Genomic DNA, 19,829 nt, shown 5'->3' on the forward strand with positions numbered 1-19,829 from the left:
TATAATTTGTTTTTTTTTATTAATTGGCATATCTCTTTATCATACATATACAACAGAGTGGATACAAAAGTCCTATATATACATAGGATTATTTCTGGATTTTATTCTGTTCTTTAAAATTCCTATTCTTATGTACCATGTTTCTTTTTGTCTTGGTTGCATTATATGACCTTTAGTACAATATTGCATAGTAGTAGTAATAAAAGGGCTCCTGGCCTTTCAGTCTTTAATAGAAAAAAATAATTCTAATGTTTCATTATCTAATGTTATGATTGCTGAAGTTTCTGTCAGATAACCCTTACCAAATTGAGAGACTTCCCTCTATTTCTAGTTTGCTAAAATTAAAAAAGAAAATCATAATGGGTGTTGAATTTTATCCCATGCATTTTCGACATCTGTTGAGAAGGTTATATACTTTTTCTCCCTTAGTATGTGTTAATATAAAAATTACTTTGAGGGGCGCCTGGGTGGCGCAGTCGGTTAAGCGTCCGACTTCAGCCAGGTCACGATCTCGCGGTCCGTGAGTTCGAGCCCCACATCGGGCTCTGGGCTGATGGCTCAGAGCCTGGAGCCTGTTTCCGATTCTGTGTCTCCCTCTCTCTCTGCCCCTCCCCTGTTCATGCTCTGTCTCTCTCTGTCCCAAAAATAAATAAACGTTGAAAAAAAATTTAAAAAAAAATTACTTTGATAGATCTCTTGATATTAAACTGCCCTTACATTCCTGGGATAAGCCCTCTTTGGTTATGAGGTGTACTTCCTCTATTATATTGCACTTTAAAGTCTTTTTTTTTTTAATGTTTATTTTTGAGAGAGAGAGACAGAGCGTGAGCAGGGGAGGGGCAGAGAGAGGGAGACACAGAATCTGAAGCAGGTTTCAGGCTCTGAGCTGTCAGCACAGAGCCCAACAACACAGGGCTTGAACTCCCATACCGAGAGATCATGGCTTGAATGGAAGTCAGATGCTTCCCACTGAGCCACCCAGGCACCACTATTATACTGCACTTTATATAACATGGGAGCCATTTGTGCCATGAAGGTTTAATAGAACATTATGTAAAAGTTATCAGAGTCTGTTGGTATTTTTTTTAATAGGGGATATTTGACAACTCTTGTTTTTTAATTTACATTTCTTTGATACTCAGTGGTCACTAGTATTTTTAAAGATAAACCTTAAAATTTCCTTGGTTCTTCCTCCTCTTTCTACTTCCTAAATGTTAATAATGTTCTTCAGAGTTCTGTTACTCATTCATACATATTTATTAGGAGATGTCATTAGAGATATTTGTGCCAGGGGTAGCGCTAGGAACTAGTGAATAAAATAGACCTCATCCCTGCCTTCACAGAACTTCCCTCCTTGCTGCTAAATTTTCCTTTTCCAGTCTGGCTCCCCTACTGCCAACAATCATTTTTGGGGCCACAGGAGGACCAAAGTTAACATCTCATCCCTTTACTTAAAGATCTCTATTGACTCCTTCATGTCTATAGGATTCTGTCTGGAATCTGAAGCCCAGCATAAAAGGGCCTTCCATTGTGGCTTTACGTCCAAGTCAGCTCATTCACACCATTCTCTGTCAATACAAACTGGACACACCAGCTACACTGTGTCACCAATAATTCCTATTCTTTCTTGACTCTGCCTCTACACATTTTGTTTTCTCCAAACTAGAATCCTTCTGTCTGCCTGGCAGATTTCTACTCATCTTTCAAGGCACTCCTCTAAAAAGACTTTTTAAAAAATTCTAGAGATAGTGTGAATTCCATAGCATTCTGTTCATAAATATGTCCTAAGACTTATAAAATTATATGACGATGACTATTTACTTACACATCTGCCTCCATATTTAAATGACTGTGAACTGCTCAGAGTAGGGTCTTTCTCTCTCTACATTGTGTCTACTGAACAGCTACTATACTGCTTAGCACAGAGTAGGCCGTCAGCAAATACTTGTAAATGTTTGCCTGACTACGTGACTGGCTGCCTGAAAGAGGTCTACTGTTTGGTTGCCTTGAAGGGAATACTACTGCTGTTAGTTATGGCAGGTTGCCCGAGAGGCCAGGATTAGAACAATATACACTTGAATACTCCCTCTTTCTTCTTCCTTCACCCTAAGAATTCTGTGTGGGGGGGGGAGGGGTTGTGGGACATATATTTAGAAAATTGTATATTTATTGGTATTTTTCTGTTGACTTTAATTTTTTAATTATTAAAAATATAAAAACAATTATATAGGTTGATGGGATCATGGGTAACCTTTTCTTTTCTGCATTTTCCTTTGTTTCCAAACATGGTAAAATCAGAAATTTTTCTTAAGGCTTTTTCCTTCCCAGATGCAGTAAAGTCCTATTTAGGAAAGCATTGGCCCATGTAGTGCCTGGGTGGCTCAGTTGGTTGGCTGTCCCACTCTTGATTTTGGCTCAGGTCATGATCTCACAGTTTCTGGGATTGAGCCCCATGTCTGGCTCTGCGCTGGCAGTGTGGAGTCTGCTTAGGATTCTCTCTCCTCTCCCCGCTGCTCATGCGCGCGCTCTCTCTCTCTCTCTCTCAAAATAAAGTGTTAAAAAAAAAAAGCATTGTTCAGAATACACTTATCTTGATGAGCACTGAGTAATATATAGAATTGTATACCTGAAACTAACAGCACTGTATGTTAACTATACTGGAGTTAAAATTACAAACAACAACAACAACAAAATTAGCTCTTTTAAAATTACATTTTAGGGAAAGGCAAATTTTCCTAAGAAAGTGAAGATATTTGAGATAAACAAGTAAATGTTAATTCAAAGGAACTAGGTTTATTTCCATATTTGGCACAGTAACAAAGGGCTAATGGAAATATTATAGTTTTCAGTTCAGAAATTGAACAAATATCACCTTGCTGCATTGTAGCAAGCTAGTGTGTTGGCTCAGAATCTGTTTCCTAGCAGATATGAATTGAAGGGATTAGTAGACATAACAAAACAATTCACAAGGAAGAAGAGACAGGGAAACAAGCGTAAGAGAAGTTTACTAAGATAGTTTACTAATGCACTGATGAGGAAATAGCATATTAGATGAAATACAGAGGTAACCTCAAAAACCTGTTACAGAGGTAACAGACACAGAGGCTTATATTGATCACTTTCCTTATTTAGATACTCAGTGCAGAGTGACTGCATTTTTTGCGTAGTGTTTGTCCTGCACAAACTTGTGCCTTTATTATAATGAGAAATAGTCCTTACTCAGTTTAATGATCGGGATGGCAGTGTCGTCTGAAAGTAGGGACAAAAGGATTTAGAGATGGGAGCAGGGTTATAAATACTTCCCAACCCAGCTTCTGTATTGTGCAGAAGGAGTTGCTCTTTTAGAGACTTTTGTCATGCGGTAGAACACATACTGGAAGTTTCTAATTTAAATTTATGCTTTTGGATAAAATGGATTAGAGAGAGTGGACTGCTACAGGTTGAAGAGAAACCAGTCACTTGATTCTGAGAAACTGTAATTCAATTGAAAGAAGTTTTAGTGTAGAATGACTGGAGTAAAGAAAAAGAATGGACATACATTCCAGGACTACCTACTGCGTGCCAGATGCTCTGGTGCTTTTCCATCAGTTGTCTCATTCGTGCCTTATCTATACAGATGAGGACCTGAGGCTCAGAGAGGTTAAATGACGCCCAAATATCACATAGCAGTGAGTGAGGGGATGACTGCTCACACTGACTCACACACCCACTAGACTTGTTCTCTGATGGTTAGGTGGTTGACATCCCCTAGAGGCAGAAATTTTCTATTTCTTTCAAAAGCAGGTTTCTTCTAGGTCTCGCTCTTTTTCACTCTCTCCTACATTGTGTTGGAACACAGGATTTAAGATACTTTGGAACTGAGTATGCCAGCATGTTTTCCGTGATCTTTTGGGTGGCTAGCCTTTTGCCTAGAGCTGATCTCGAAATTGTAGCTGCTCCTGGGGAGTTTGATGTAACCCGAAGACTGTTGGTTTTGTTCTCTCCAGTAACATATTTAACACCAGTGGGTAGAATCCGGGGTGTAATCCACTTGACAGATTTCTCAGCCATATTCTAGCAGGCTCCCCAGTATCTTTATCTTCATGGCCATAGTCAAGAAACTTGTTATCTACTTAAATGTGATTGTGGGAAAAGTATGTAATTATAGTAAGCTTTTTGACTATGCTGTAACAAATCTTACCGGTACCTGAAAAGTGGGTTGAGGAGGGTTGCAAGTGGTTATGTTAATTTTTCTATACACCAGTTCAGACCTTTTTCCCAAAGGAAGACCAAAGCTGTTTGAACTGTGACCGTGACTTAGCTGACAGGTATTAACAAGTTATGGTTAACTCATAAGCCTAGATAGATTCAAACCGTTGACCTTGAGTTGAAGTATTTTATAAGCTGTGACTCATCTTTTGGCTCATCCTTTTGTTCACCAGGAAATAACACTGAATATTAATTTCAGGAATTTCAGTTATCCCTTATGAAGAGTGTGTTGCTCATTAAAATTGCTGGGACTTGTTTTTCTGGTACCAACAGGACCACAAATTGGTCTATAGTTAGTGGTTGTACTGAATTCCTGTGTAAACGGGAAGGTACCTGATTAACTGTCTAGAGAAAGCCCGTTGAAGATGGGGCCATCCTTTCTGACTTCTTTAATAAGAGGTTCATCTCTTCTACAAGACAGAGAGGGATGCAGGATGGTGAATCTGAGGCTGAACCTAACAGATGGTGTGTGTGTATGTGTATTTGTATCTGTAAATATCACATCACTGTTTACAGTACACTGGACTCTCTTCATGCAAGGCCTAGTCAGGCCAAATCAGGAGGAATTGTTCCCGTGCTTAAAGCCAAGAATAACATCCTGACCAGCAGGGGACAGAGGTCAGCTCAAGGCAACTGCTCTAGGGAGCTACAGGACATTAAGAACTTTGAAGGAACTGAATTTAGTATAAGTAGGAAGCCAATATGTATTATGTACGTACTTTGAAAGAAGTGTGTGAAACCTATGTGTGTGTCTCTGTCTTTTTTTTCCTATGGGTCTCTTATTAAGGCATAGCTTATTTGTGAAAAATGAAAAATCATCTTAATGGGATGTGTTATGACTTCACCTCCTCGCTATTTTAACTATATTTCCCCCTCCTACCTGCATATTGATTTGTCTGTTTATTGTTTTTATTAGAAAAAGGGGGAAAGTATGTTCTACTGTTACTCTGTGTTTTATTCTACAGGCAGCTTCAGACAAGGCTGGATTGAAGGATGATATGTTAATTAAAAAACAAATACCCTTTACAAAATCTCCTGGGGACCTTCCAGGCTGGCTGAAGTTTTGTTTCTGCTATCTTTCTGTGCCCACTCCTCTTCTTGTCCCTTCCATCTTTCCTCATTCTGATGCTGGCCACTCACCCCACGGAGGCAGCTCAGACTGTTTGCTGGTGGAGCATTCTAAGTTTGTCCTGTTGTCTTCTCTGGGACTCATTGCTCTGGTCCGACTTAAACTGGTTCTGGGCCAAAGTGATCATCTGAAAGCTTTTCTTCTTGGCCTTTATTTCTTGGCTCTTTTAATGCACTTTGCCTGATTAGTTTTGCTGTTTCTCTCCTTTTCCAGTGGTGTAAGTTATACTGCTTCGGTTGGAGGGTTCTAAAGCTCAGGTGCAGCCTGAGGCCTCTTAGATTTTACTTTGGTTTTGTAAAGTGCCTTTTTCCTTTCCTAGAAATTGGGGGATGAATCAGGCGCTCTTTTGTGAGGTATTGCTGACCTTCCTGGGACTCTAGTTTGCTAGTTGTTTAAACACATATGTAGCAACTTGAATTGTATTTGCAAAAGTAGGACTTTGTTGCCAAGATTCTGAAGTAGGTCAATTGCTTGTTACCCTTTCCCCTCTTGTTTTTAAATTGAAAATTAAAGAGAGAATTACCTTGTCCATGGCCACATAGCAGGCTGGTCTTACACCTTTTAAAGCAAACCTTATTTTTCCATTCCTTGTATTTCTTAGCACAGATATTAACAAATAGTTAATGAATCCATAATAGTTTAATAAATACATCTTAACTGTGATTGATCAATTAAGTTTCAGAATTCTTATCAAGTTGGTCACATTTTGGACCAGCAGGTGAGAATAGTGTCTGGGTGGAAGGGACCAGATAGCCTTGCAGAAAGTGTTTAGCAGTTGAGAATATGCATGCAAAAAATCCTGATGTGGAGGTGCCTGGCTGGCTCAGTCACTGGAGACTCTTGATCTTGGGATTGTGAGTTCAAGCCCCAATATGTGTGTAGAGATTGCTTTATTTTTTTTAAATGTTTATTTGAGAGAGAGAGAGAAAGAGAAACAGAGAGAGAGAGTGCACACGGAGGAGGGGCAGAAAGAGAGGGAGACACAGAATCCAAAGCAGGCTCCAGGCTCTGAGCTGTCAGCACAGAGCCCTATGTGGGGCTTGAAGTCATGAACCATGAGATAGATCATGACCTGAGCCCAAGTCCGACACTTAACCTACTGAGCCACCCAGGCACCTCGAGATTGCTTCTAAAAATAAAAAATCTTAAAAAAAAAAAAAAAATCCTGTTATAAAACCTGTTCAAAAACTGAAGAAACAGGAGAGTAGTTTGGCTAGAGCAGAAACTGGTTAAATGTAAGGAGAAATAGGGTGAGAAAGGATAGAAGGACATGGGTTAATCAAGAGACAGGAAGAATTCTACAAACAGGCATCTTGCCAACTTGGGATCAGAGAGTGAAGATGAAAATTTCCTACTCCTCCCCCAGTATGAGACTCTCCACCCCTCCCCTGGCAACCACCATCCAGAGGGTCTGTGAATGCCTTTGGGCACTAGTGTCTGATTTGGGGGCTGCCCTGTGAAGCATGAAGAGGTCCTGTGGGATCAGTCAGCGGCAAAGAACAGTTGGCCTTTTGATTTGTTAAATTCTTCATAATAGTTTTGCTGCTCTCAAATAGTATTACTAATTCCAAAGCCAAAACCATTTTCTGATGGTTTTGCTGTATCCAGTTGGCTCGTGGGACCAAAACAGCAGCTGAGACTGCCGTACCATGATGCACTTAAGCAATAACCCTTCAAGGGGCCTGTCCACCTTTTTTAAATTTTTAATCTTAAAACAACAGCAACAACAAAAACAAACTGCTGGGTTGTTTTTTGTTTTGTTTTTTGTTTTCTTTTTTTGCTTTGGGGCCAGTAATTTGCATCCCATTTGGGTGCCTTGGTCTCCCCTCTCCCTCTCACTTTTTCTTCACGCATCCCTATGCTAAGCCCTGCTCCCTGAACCTGACTCTCGCTTCTGGCCTCATTGAGTAGTATGAATTTTAGCCATTTCTGCTTTTAGACCTGTTTTCCATCTTTTGTCTTTCCCTGCTCCCTGTAGAAATTTTGGGTTCAGATTTGCTTGAGGGAAGGATGATATTTTTTCATGCTTTTTTGTTTTTTGTTTCCATAAATATGTTCTCTACTAACTAATTTTTCTTTCCTTTTTTTGTCAAACAGGCCACCAAGCAGTTTCTTGAAGAGATTAACAAGTGGACAGTTCAGTACAATGTTTCCCCTCTCTCTTGGAATGTGGCTGTCAAGTTCCTCATGGCCCGGAAGTTTGATGTGCTCCGTGCCATAGAGTTGTTCCACTCCTACAGGGTATGTAGCTGGGGATGGGCCAGACTTGTGGCAGCTGGGCTCTCTGTGTTGCTGCTTTCTCTGCCACACACTACACACAGTGGTTCTCTGAGTGTTCTCCCCACTCTCATTAAAAAAAAAGTGGGTCAATATCCAAGAACCCTACCTGGGAGTTAGAAAATCCTCTGAGGAGACACAGAACCTCTCTAAATTAAAAAAGGAAGAGGGCCCATGGGTGGCTCAGTCAGTTGAGCATCCAACTCCTGATCTCAGCTCAGGCCATGGTCCCAGGGTTGCAGTGGGCTCCACACTAGGCATGGAGCCTACTTGAGATACTCTCTCCTTTCCTCTGCCCTTCCCCTGTGTGCTCTCCCTCTCTCTCTAAAAAATTAAATTAAAAATTAAAAAAACAAAACAGGAGGATAAGGCATGCTAGGATTAGTTTAAGACTAAACACTTACCTAGACCTGTCTTGTGGGTCATTCTCATACAGTATTCAGTCATTTATCCAACAGATGTTTATTGTATACATACTGTGTTCCAGGGGCAGAGATTATTACTTAGAGAGTAAACACACAATTATAGAAAGTTATGATAGGGCACAACTTCCTTCTATGGAAGCACATTTCATTAGAAGGGTCAAGGAAGCCTTCTTAAAGGAAGTGACTTATAAATTAAGATCTGAAGAATGAGTAGGAATCTGACAGGTAGGGGAGTATGGCAGAGAGAATAGCAAGTTCAGATGCCTAGTGACAAAAGAGAAATTGAGCTGAGCAGAAATGTTCAGTGGGAGTGGGGGCATGGCAAGAGATTGAGCAGCAGAAGTAAACAAGGCCATGGGGCGCCTGGGTGGCTTAGTCAGTTAAGGGGCTGACTTCAGCTCAGGTCATGATCTCTCAGTCCGTGAGTTTAAGCCCCACATCGGGCTCTGTGCTGACAACTCAAAGATTGGAGGCTGCTTCGGATTCTGTGCCTTCCTCTCTGTCTGTCTCCGTCCCTCTCCTGCTTGCTCTCTCTCTTTCTCTCTCTCTCTCTCTAAAAAATAAATAAACATTTTTAAAAAAATGAAAAAACAGAAGAAGTAAACAAGGCCAGATCGTAGAGTATTTGTTTTTTCTTAAGGGCAGAGAAATTCATTGAAGGTAAAAACAGCAGAATAACTTGATCAGATTTGCATCCTGGAAAGATTTTCTCACTGTGCTTTAGAGAATGGATCAGGAGGGCTATACTGGAGACAGACCTGTTAGATGGTCATTGTACTTACTGGGAGAAAGATGAGTGTGGTGTCATTAAGTGTAGTGTCAGGGGAGATACAGGAAAAATGGGCAGATTTTATAAAAATTGGTAGGACAAAAACTGGTGTATAAGGAAAGAGGAGTCAGGGGTTCCAGGTCTTTGATTAGGGTGGCAGGGTAGATGGTGGTAGCATTCACTAATTTTAGGAGACACTGAGATAGTGCAGGTGTGTGGAGAGACAAGGTCATGAGTTCAATTTGGCCATGTTAAGTTTGAAGTGCCATTGGGATATCCAAATAGACATTTTCTCTAAGAAGTTGGAATGTGAATCTAGGGTTCAGAAAAGAAATCTGCACCAGAAGTAGAGATTTCGGAATGACCAAAGTAGAGCTGAATATCAGAGCCATGAGAAAGGGCAAGGTCATCCCGGGAGAGTATGAGGAATCGGAAGATGTGTAGGGCAGGACTTCACTTCAGATTTTTTGCCTTGTTTGGTCCAGTATTGTCTTAAAAGTTGAATGTGAGTGCTTTAGGTAGGGCATGCACTCTCTGTAATTCTAGTGCTGCCCTGCCTCTGAAGGCTTTGAATTTGGTTTTAGGGATGAATTGGGCAAGAATATAAACAAAGACCTGGTTTGTTTCATTTACCAATGTGTTCCTAGCACTTAGCTCAGTGCCTGGTACATAGTAATTGCTCTACAAATATTTGCAGAATAAATGAATGAGTCAGTGAGTGAATTGAGTGAGCAAATGAATAAAAAAAAAAAAACCCACAAAAGAGACTTAGAAGCAGTAGTTGAAGAAGTAGGAAAACTGAGAGAGTAGTCTTTGATACAGAATGTCTCAGGGAAAAGGGAATGTGAGTGGTCAACCTTGTCATGTGAAAGGAGGACTGAAAATGCTGACTGGGTTCACTGACAGGAAGGAAGGTCCTACCACTGGAGCAGGAGCTCTCAGTGGGGTAATTAGATTGGGGGGAAATGAGAATGCAATAGATTGAGTGTGGGGGAACTGAGCATGAGTTTAAAGAATCTTGCTGTGGACATAAGAAAAATGAGGTCATTGTAGGTCTTGTTGGAGAAAGTATCAGTGGGGAGGGATGGCTCCATTTTAAGATGGGAGAACCCTAAGCCTAGAGGATATGTGAGGATGTCTGCCTCCAGCCAGTGTTTGAGTCCATATGTTAATATCCTGCTCTAATATCACTACTGATATATGTTTAAGAACTTTGACCCTGCACTCTAACCATACATATTAGTTGGACTTCAGTGTTAGGCTTCTCAGTGATTTAAAGCAAAATATCATACCTACGAGGCTGATAAGGTAGATTGGCTGAGAATTCAGACAACACTCAGTTGGCCTGAAGCATGTTACAAAGGAATTCCTGATCCAATTAATAGACTTCTAAAGTCCTTTATCTCTGAGATTTGATGGTTACATAAAGCTGTCCTGGATATACAGTATTTCCATACTAATTGACCTTGCTGTGCTTTATTTTTAGGAAACACGAAGGAAGGAGGGCATTGTGAAGCTGAAACCTCATGAGGAGCCTCTCCGTTCTGAGATCCTTAGTGGAAAATTCACCATCTTAGTGAGTCTTTATGAACCTGTCTTGTAGTGTGTCATTACTTCCTTTTGTAGCTGTTGTCCTCTTTGGATTTTGTACCTAGATAACCTTATCCTGAATCTAGAGAATCTCAACATTTGGGAGCAAACATGAAGCAGCTATGTGGTTTGCACAAGATTATTCTAGTAACAAGTGAAATGATGGAGAATCAGTTGTACAATAGATGAAGCAAAGTTTCTTCTTTGGTCCATTAAGGTTAGTGAAGGTCTTTGGATGGGTATCCAGTATTTCAGAGGCCCATCCTTATTGGAATCAAGCTGCCTCCCCCTAGAGAGCACAGCCTTTCAGATAAGTATACAATGGTACTTTTAAGGCAGAGCATGGAAACCATGGTTGTATTCTGTGGTTTTCCCCTGCTGCGTGTTTCTTTTGCCATTCTATCTGGGAAATTAGCTAGGCAGCCAGTGTAGACCATCCTTTAATCTCTCTGCAGTTGATGAGTTAAGGGAACGTAGTTTTTTTTGCTACCAAACAAGTAATGATCCAAGGGGTGCTGAGCATCAGGTGTGGGATGAAATAAACTTTCTTCACTTCCTGGAGCAACTAATGCAAGTCAGAGAAGTATTGCTAGCATCTGTTCTCTTCATATGAAACTTTTGTCTAGGAGAAGCCTTAGTGATTGTTGTGATACTGTATTTGGTTTCAAAATATTTCTCGGGGTTTTTTTGTTTGTTGTTTGTTTTTTCTCTAGAATGTTCGGGACCCAACAGGAGCTTCCATTGCCCTCTTCACTGCCAGATTGCATCATCCCCACAAGTCAGTCCAACATGTGGTACTTCAGGCTCTGTTTTACTTGCTAGACAGAGCTGTAGATAGGTGAGCATGAAGATTATCTTTTATTTGGTCTGTATCCAGATGGAGAAATGACAGTCCTTGACTAACTTGATTTACTTAGCAGTACCTTCACCATGTTCCTAGGATATGCCTTGGGAAGTGCTATGAATAGAAAACATTCCATGTCCTTAAGGGCTTGGCTTGTTTCCAGTCACTATCAAGATGGTGGGTATTCTGTATGTTTATATGCTTGGCTCTATTTCAGGATAACAGAAACTGAGAAAGCCAATTGACTAGTTATCCTCAGCATATTGAGAATTACCTATTGAGAGTGAAGGGGAAGTGACTTGTGCTGGTTCTTTTTGCCCATTTGCCCCTGAATATTGATTTTCAAAACAGTCTAGGGTCTCAGTTTCTTTGTAAAATAGGAAAAATGTCATTAGCTTAGAGGATTTTGAGAATCATTATTCAGGAGAGAAGAGTCCAAAAGTATAAAGTTAAGCAAAATCATCTTTTTAAACAGATGCATGAGGGGCGCCTGGGTGGCTCAGTCGGTAAAGTGGCCGAATTCGGCTCAGGTCATGATCTCGCGGTCCATGAGTTCGAGCCCCTCGTCGGGCTCTGTGCTGACAGCTCAGAGCCTGGAGCCTGTTTCAGATTCTGTGTCTCCCTCTCTCTGACCCTCCCCCGTTCATGCTCTGTTTCTCTCTGTCTCAAAAATAAACGTTAAAAAAATAAATAAAATAAAATAATTTCTTAAAAAAAAAAACAAAACAAAACAGATGCATGAGCAAAAAGAATCAGCTCAGGTCATTTCTCCTTCCTTCTTCAAGGTAAATGGTATTACGACTATTTTACAGACAATGAAACTGAAGCCCCAAGAAGTTATGTGACTCCTTTAGTCATCACATTCCAGTCCAGCTAGGCCTAACATCTTGGTTTCTTTGCTCTTGACTGGAGTTATTTGTACCCTACTATGTTGTCCTTTTGCCATACTTCCTTTTTTGCAGTTTGTTATTGCACTGGATGTCATTGGCTAGCTCTCTGCCATTAAAAGAGATATATCGAGGACTGAAACCTGAGATAGTGAAAGACAGCTGTGTACGACTTCAGTCATACGGTGGACTCAGAGAGGGTGCAGATAGCCAAGTGATTATTTGAAGTGGGGCTGTCCAATTCACTCGTTGCTGCCTTCCTAATGTTACTTTCATAGTATTTAGCTTCTGCTTTTGATGCTCAGTGGGAGATATATCCAAACCACACACAGCATTAGTTTGAAAAAGAGAAGTTACTAAGGTAAGGAGAGAGGACCAGTAGTCTTAGAGGCCCTGTACTGCCCAATCAGAAGTGTGGAATTTCTCAGTTCGTCTTTCCTGTGATTGGTCTTCAGGTGTAATTTCCAGAATATATAGGTTCCTTTGAAATCCTTTAGCTCAGGAGAATGAATGAAAGGTGCCTTTACCAGAAAATTCACTGGCCTTCCTTCTTGGGCAGCTTAGAGTCAGAGCTCTCCTATAGGCATGGCAGTGGCCAAAGCTTGCTCTATCCAATGTGAGTATTGATTGGATCCCTCAGGAGAACCACAAGGGTGTAAACATACTTAAAACTGTTCTCATGAGGGGCCCCCAGGTAGCTCAGTCAGTTGAGTGTCCGACTTCAGCTCACGTCATGATCTCATGGTTCCTGGGTTTGAGGCCCGCATCAGGCTCTATGCTGACAGCTCAGAACCTGGAGCCTGCTTCGGATTCTGTCTCCCTCTCTCTCTGCCCCTCCCCTGCTCACACTCTGTCTCTCTGTCAAAAATAAACAAACACTAAAAAAAAAAAAATTAAAAAAAAGAACTTTATTGAAAAAAAAAAACTGTTTTCATGATGTTCACCCTTTTCTTAAAAACCCTAGTGACTCTTCATTATTCAGAAGGTGCAGATAAGATAAATAAATGTGAACCCTTTTCTCCAAGCAAAATATTCTCACTAGTGAGTAGAAATTCTTGTTTTCCTATGTTAACTTTCACCAGGATGCAAGAGGAGGAAACCCCTCCTCTTCACTAAATCTTGCCGTTTCTTTAAGGCTCAACTTCTATGACTGATTCCCTTACCACACTAACCTGTCATAAATAAAATTCTTTTTACCCTGACTTTAACAGCAATTATTAATACCAATTATTTTGTATTGCATTTTACATAGCCTTATGATGTCATTTATCTTATACTGTTGTTTTCTATGTTTACCACTAGATTGTAAGTTCCATGAGGGCAGGGAATCTTCTTTTTCACACTACATAATAGAAAATCCTCAGATCTCTGAGTGGAGTGTAAATGGTATCGTAAGCTTCCAGATACCCATCATCTATCTTCAGAATGATCTATAACCAATCTTATTTCATTGATAGCCTCTCACCCACCCTGTACCCTCAGTTATTTTGAAACAAATGTCAGGGACTATGTTTTAAACATCTTGGTGTTCGCGGGTAGCATCCAGATCAGGAATTTTTATTTAGTAGAATAAAAACAATCGTTCTTAGTACGGAATTAGCTATTATTGTAAACCTCATATTCTGTACCCAGAAAAACAAAAGTCCTACCATATTTGTATTTATTTCATGTGCCTTTACAGGATTGGCAGTTTTTGGGAATATAGACCCTGCATCATTCTGCACTGTACCTTCTTTTTATTAAATTCTGTTTCCCCCGGCACTGACTTCTCTTTGTTTCAGTCTTCTGCCGCAGGCTGGCACTGGAAGGGGAAAACCTATAGTTCTTTGAATTTGGCCCTTGATGAGCTAGTGGAAAAATGGGAAGTGTCTACACCTGGATAATCTATTTAGTAATTGTGTCAGTTATGTAACAGCATCTTTGATCTTGGTGAATTATAGTCTCTTGTCGTGGGGGTAAAAAAAGGAGTTAAGATTTGGTGCTGTGACCCATTAGGACCATTTGAAACTCAGAAACTGCTGGAAAAACTTGGGTCTGCCTCAGAATTAGAGATACTTGAAATGCTTCATGGGTGGGTACTTCCACCATGCAAAAAAATCAGGATACAAAATAATACTGGGATCTCTGATTTTAGGATTGTTTTGTGCCGAAAAATCTTCTCAATTTTAAATAGATAGGAAAACTGTTGCTATCATCTGTGAGTATCTCAAACATATAATTTATTTCTAATGACCTTTTGGGTGTGCAGATCAGAAGCAGGTAAGATTTGGCTTGGTTGAAGAGTGCAACTTTGAGAAGTCTTTAGGTAGTGAGGAGATTGAACTGAAGAATACTTTTCATATCTTCACATGTTCTTAACCTCAATCTGGTAATAAGCTCGCCACCTCTTACTTTTCAAGATGCTTTCCCAAGACCATGTGTGGGTTTGTTCTCTTCTGCCAAGTCCTAAGAGATTCCCCATCACTGGGCTTAGAGCTTTGTTTTACATTTTCCCACAGGTCTGAGTATTTTCTTAGCAGTGGGCTTCCAGTCCACTGCATTAGAATTCAGTGACCATTTATTATATTCCTATTTGCAAGAACTATGCTAGAGACTACTGGGAGTGATGAGGTGAACAAAACATGTTTATGCCCCCTAGGAGAGAATCAGATGGCTAGACAAAGTTGAAATGCTTTAGGAGCCATAAAATAATCCCACAGGAAGATTTATGGGGCTACAGGGGGTAAAGGATGGCAGTACATTTCGATCACAGTTGTCAGAGAGGTTTTATGGAAGAGGAAGCTTTTGAGTTGAAGATGGAATGTTACAAAATTTGGATAGGCAGATTCAGAAACCTGGGAGGAAACAGTTCAAATTTTGATAACCTAGATGCTCTGGAACATTTTCAGCATAGGAGTTTGGCACTTGATTAACATGCATCAATAAGCATAATTCCAATTCCAGCATGTGGGGGTTTTCTGCCACACCTCCAAGCAGTTCTCAGATACCAGCTTAGTGTTTTACAATCAACTCAGTTCTGACACTGTCTACCTGTTAGATCAGATTCCAGAGGTTAAAGGTTTTCAATCCTACAAGATTTATCTCCCCTACTCCCCACCCCCACCCCCATTCACAGATGGGAGTGGCAAGTTCAGGTTGTCACCTGTGCTTCTTATCAACACGCTATATAGATTGAAGGTTTCAGTGAATTTACTAGAGTGGCTCACAGAACTCAGAGAAACATTTTACTTACTAGGTTACCAATTTATTATAAAAGGATATAGTCCAGAACAGCTAGACGGAAGGGACGCATAGGGAAAGCTTTAGTGAAAGGGGTGCAGGGCTTCCATGCCCTCTTTGAGAGGGCCACTCTTTCAGCACCTCCATCAGGAAGCTCTCCACACCCTATCCTTTTGGGTTTTCATGGAGGCTTTATCATGTGGCATGACTGATTAAATCATCCATTGGCTATTTGAGATTGAACTCAATCTCCAGTCCCTTTCCCTGAGGGGAAAGGGGGGAAGGGGGAGAGGTATGGGATGAAAGTACCTACCCTCTAATCACTTAGTCAGTTCCCCTGGCAACCACCCTCATCCTTAAGTGATGGCTTGGGGCATTCCAGAAGTTCTCTTATTAACATCACAAAAGACACCTTTAACTCCCGCTTCATTTAGGAATTCCGAGAGTTTTAGGAGCTCTGTGCCAGCAACCACGCTGAAGACCAAATATGTATTTTTTATTATAAATTGCAATATCACGAGAAGCATAGCAAGAACCAAAGATAAATCATCTTTTTGTAAAACCAGTGTTCCGGGAGGTAGTTATTTTGGTCCCGCATCTGTCCCATACTCTGATTTTGCCCTAGGCTCTCGACCCGCCTCATCCATCTTATTACTTACAAATGTTTTTGTTCAATGGTTGGTTTACAGTTTTGAAACTCAGAGGAATGGACTGGTATTCATCTATGACATGTGTGGTTCTAATTATACCAACTTTGAGCTGGATCTTGGCAAGAAAGTCCTAAACCTGCTAAAGGTAAGGCTGTGAAAGGGCCCCCTCAACTCTCCTTCAATGGTTAGGATACTTCTTTCCATAATCTTTGGGAGACTGAGGAATGATGTAAACTGCAGACATTATGTTCAGTGTAAAGGTCACCTGTAAATGATGACTAATATTTGCTTCCTCAGAATACTAAATGGTCTTAAAAGTGAAGTGGGAGGAATTAAAATAAGAAATGCACAGGAACATTCTGAGTCATGAAGGTGGGTTGTCCCTCTCCTGGAGTTGTGTAGAATAAGAATTCATGAAGGCCTAGGTATGCTCAGTGTCTGAAAAGTGTCACCTCGCTAGTGACTTTCAGACTTTTTTGTCTCAGTCTAGTCAGATATATGTTTTACATGTTGACTTCATATACAAAAGTGTATGTACACTGACCTATACACATATGTGTGGAGTTATATATATAGATAAGTCCTTACTTTCTTATCCCAAACTTAAAAAAAATTTTTTTTTTAAGTGTTCATTTATATTTGAGAGACAGACAGAATGCAAGCGGGGGAGGGGCAGAGAGAGAGGGAGACACAGAGTCAGAAGCAGACTCCAGGCTCTGAGCTGTCAGCACAGAGCCCAATGTGGGGCTCAAACTCATCAGCGGTGAGATCATGACCTGAGCTGAAGTCGGATGTTTAACTGACTGAGCCACCCAGGTGCCCTCTTATCTCAAACTCTTAAGTCCAGAAGCATTTTGTAACATTTTGAAGTCTATTTGCTATTTTTTTTTTAGTGTTTTGAACTTTATTTTTTTTTTTTAAATTTTTTTTTCAACGTTTATTTATTTTTGGGACAGAGAGAGACAGAGCATGAACGGGGGGAGGGGCAGAGAGAGAGGGAGACACAGAATCGGAAACAGGCTCCAGGCTCTGAGCCGTCAGCCCAGAGCCTGACGCGGGGCTCGAACTCCCGGACCGCGAGATCGTGACCTGGCTGAAGTCGGACGCTCAACCGACTGCGCCACCCAGGCGCCCCTAGTGTTTTGAACTTTAAAAGATAATATGATATATATGCCACTTTATAATCAAACATTAATATTTTTGCAATGAAGGGGCACCTGGGTGGCTCAGTCAGTTGGGCTTCCAACTTCGGCTCAGGTCATGATCTCTTAGCTCGTGAGTTCAAAACTCACATTGGGCTCTGTGCTGACAGCTCAGAGCCTGGAGCCTGCTTGGATTCTGTGTCTCCTCTCTCTGCCCCTCCCTGCTTGTGCTCTGTCTCTTCTCTCTCTCTCTCAAAAATTAATAAACATTAAAAAAATATATATATTTTTGCAATGAAATGTGTTATTCATAATGAATGAGTGGAGACAAATAAAGGCTATAAACAGCCTATGGCGTTTCAGGTGAGATTTTGCTGCTCCATGAATTCTTGGACCAAACTTACAAAAGAAAGCTTTAGACTTTCAGAGCTGTTTAGATTCAAAATCCTAGGATTAGGGTGTGTGGATCTGTGTGTATATATTTGTAAAACAAAACAAAAAAGTTTCACAAAACAAGCTTTACCCTTAGTATGTACAGTCACTTTATTATTCTATTTCTTATTGATTTACTTATTTCTTTTTAAAGTTTATTTATTCTGAAAGAGAGAGAGAGCACCCAGCAGGGGAGGGGCAGAGAGACAGAGAGGGAGATAGGATCCAGAGCAGGCTCTGTGCTGACAGCAGAGAGCCTGATGTGGGGCCTGAACTCACAAACCGTGAAATCATGACCTGAACTGAAGTCGGAAGCTCAACCGACTGTGCCACCCAGGCACCCCTCTATTTCATATTTTAAAATGTTAGTCATGAGCCACTAAATTAATTTAAGGACCCACTGAGTGAGAACCTACAGTGTGAAAAACACTGATCTAAGAGTCTCGGCAGTCTTTGTTCTAGGACCTCCCTTGGGAGTACTGCAAACTGGATTTTTAGAAGTGCTTATTTACTATTATAGCTTTATAACAGCGAGTACATAAAGAAGATGTTATGCTGCATGTTGTTTTCTGGCACTTGGCGTTTGTCACTCATCATCATATTACTAAAATCCCTATTATGCCGTGTAGCTGTGATTCAGTTCTTTGTATTGATGAGAATGATACATGATTTTTTTCTTTATAAATATGGAGTTCTATATTCAGTGGTTATAACTTGGCATTTTTAAAAATTTTTTTAATGTTTTTATTTATTTTTGAGACAGAGAGAGACAATGGAGCCTGAGCAGAGGAGGGGCAGAGAGAGAGGGAGACACAGAATCCAAAGCAGGCTCCAGGCTCTGCACAGAGCCTGATGCGGGGCTTGAACTCAGGGAGCGTGAGATCATGACCTGAGCCGAAGTTGGACGCTTAACCGACTGAGCCACCCAGGCACCCCTAACTTGCCATTTTTTTAGTTAACAATCGTGTCTTCATCATCTTTTCATGTCATGGGTTGCTCTGTGTCAGTACATGCAGCTGTTCCTCATTTTTCCCCCACCTGGCTTTTTTTTTTTTTTTTTTTTTTTTTACACCTAACGTGGAGCTTGAACTTACAACCTTGAGGATCAAGGGTTTCATGCTCTACAGACTGAGCCAGCCAGGTGCCCCTTCCCTCAGGGTTTTTTTGTTTTTTTTTTTTTTTCCTTATTAAAAAAAATTTTTTTTAATTTATTTTTGAGAGAGAGATAGAGATAGAGCCTAAACAGGGTAGGGGCAGGGAGGGAGGGAGACACAGAATCCGAAGCAGGCTCCAGGGTCTGAGCTGTCAGCACAGAGCCCGACGCTGGGCTTGAACTCACAAACAGTGAGATCATGACCTGAGCCGAAGTTGGACCCCAACCAAATAACCCACCCAAGGCTCCTCTTCCTCATTTTTTTAAATGGCGGAAGAGTATTCTTTTTATGGATATATCAAGCAGAAAAAATGACATGCTGTTTTTTTGGTGTTACAAAGGCTTCAGTGAACATTGTTTTACATAGATTTTTGTATATTTGACCAATCATTTGCTCATGATAAATTGCTATAAGCAAATTCTCATTGCTGTAAGCAAATGAGTTCACACATTTAAATTTTCTTTAAGCTTATTTTGAGAGAGAGAGAGAGAAGAGAGAGAGAGAGGGAGAAAGTGGGGGAGGAGTGGAGGCAGAGAGAGAATCCCAAGCAGGTTTCACACCATTAGTGCAGAACCCAAAATGGGGGTTGAATTCACAAACCATGAGATCATGACCTGATCCCAGATCAAGAGTCTGAGGCTTAATCGACTGAGCCACCCAGGCGCGCCACACATTTAAATTTTGATAAATATTGCCAAATAACCTTCTAAAAACATAGTTCAAATTTATATTCCTATCAACAGGCTTTTTTACCAGTCTTATCAACATTAACTTATTATTTGGATTTTAATCATATTCACGTTTTTATGTGGTGTTTTTCTTAATGATGAGCGTTAGCATATTTTCACGTTCATTGCCAAGGGGTATTTAAAATTTTTTTATTCTCATATATTTTACCCAGTTTTTTATAAAAGTATTTATCTCTTACTAATTTGTAAGACTTGTTATTAAGAATGTTACTAAGTATGTGTTAGCAGCATTTTTTGTAGTTTATAATTTATTCATTTTTATGGTGTCTTTTGTCACCTATATTTTATTTTTCATTGTAATTTTTTTTACTATA

General features: G+C 40.4%; 1 protein-coding gene across 3 annotated transcripts in view; it reads left to right on the plus strand.

Annotated features, from left to right (window-relative positions):
* Positions 1-19,829, plus strand: part of PTPN9 (protein tyrosine phosphatase non-receptor type 9) — an 81,550-nt gene that overhangs the window by 27,894 nt on the left and 33,827 nt on the right. For all 3 annotated transcript variants that reach the window (XM_030317657.1, XM_030317653.1, XM_030317655.1), the window contains 4 exons: positions 7,475-7,618; positions 10,335-10,424; positions 11,152-11,276; positions 16,078-16,183. In XM_030317657.1, the coding sequence (XP_030173517.1) occupies positions 7,475-7,618; positions 10,335-10,424; positions 11,152-11,276; positions 16,078-16,183 (465 nt within the window). The remainder of the gene's footprint in view (positions 1-7,474; positions 7,619-10,334; positions 10,425-11,151; positions 11,277-16,077; positions 16,184-19,829) is intronic.

The sequence above is a fragment of the Lynx canadensis genome, chromosome B3, assembly GCF_007474595.2.
Source record: "Lynx canadensis isolate LIC74 chromosome B3, mLynCan4.pri.v2, whole genome shotgun sequence".
Lineage (NCBI taxonomy): Eukaryota > Metazoa > Chordata > Mammalia > Carnivora > Felidae > Lynx > Lynx canadensis.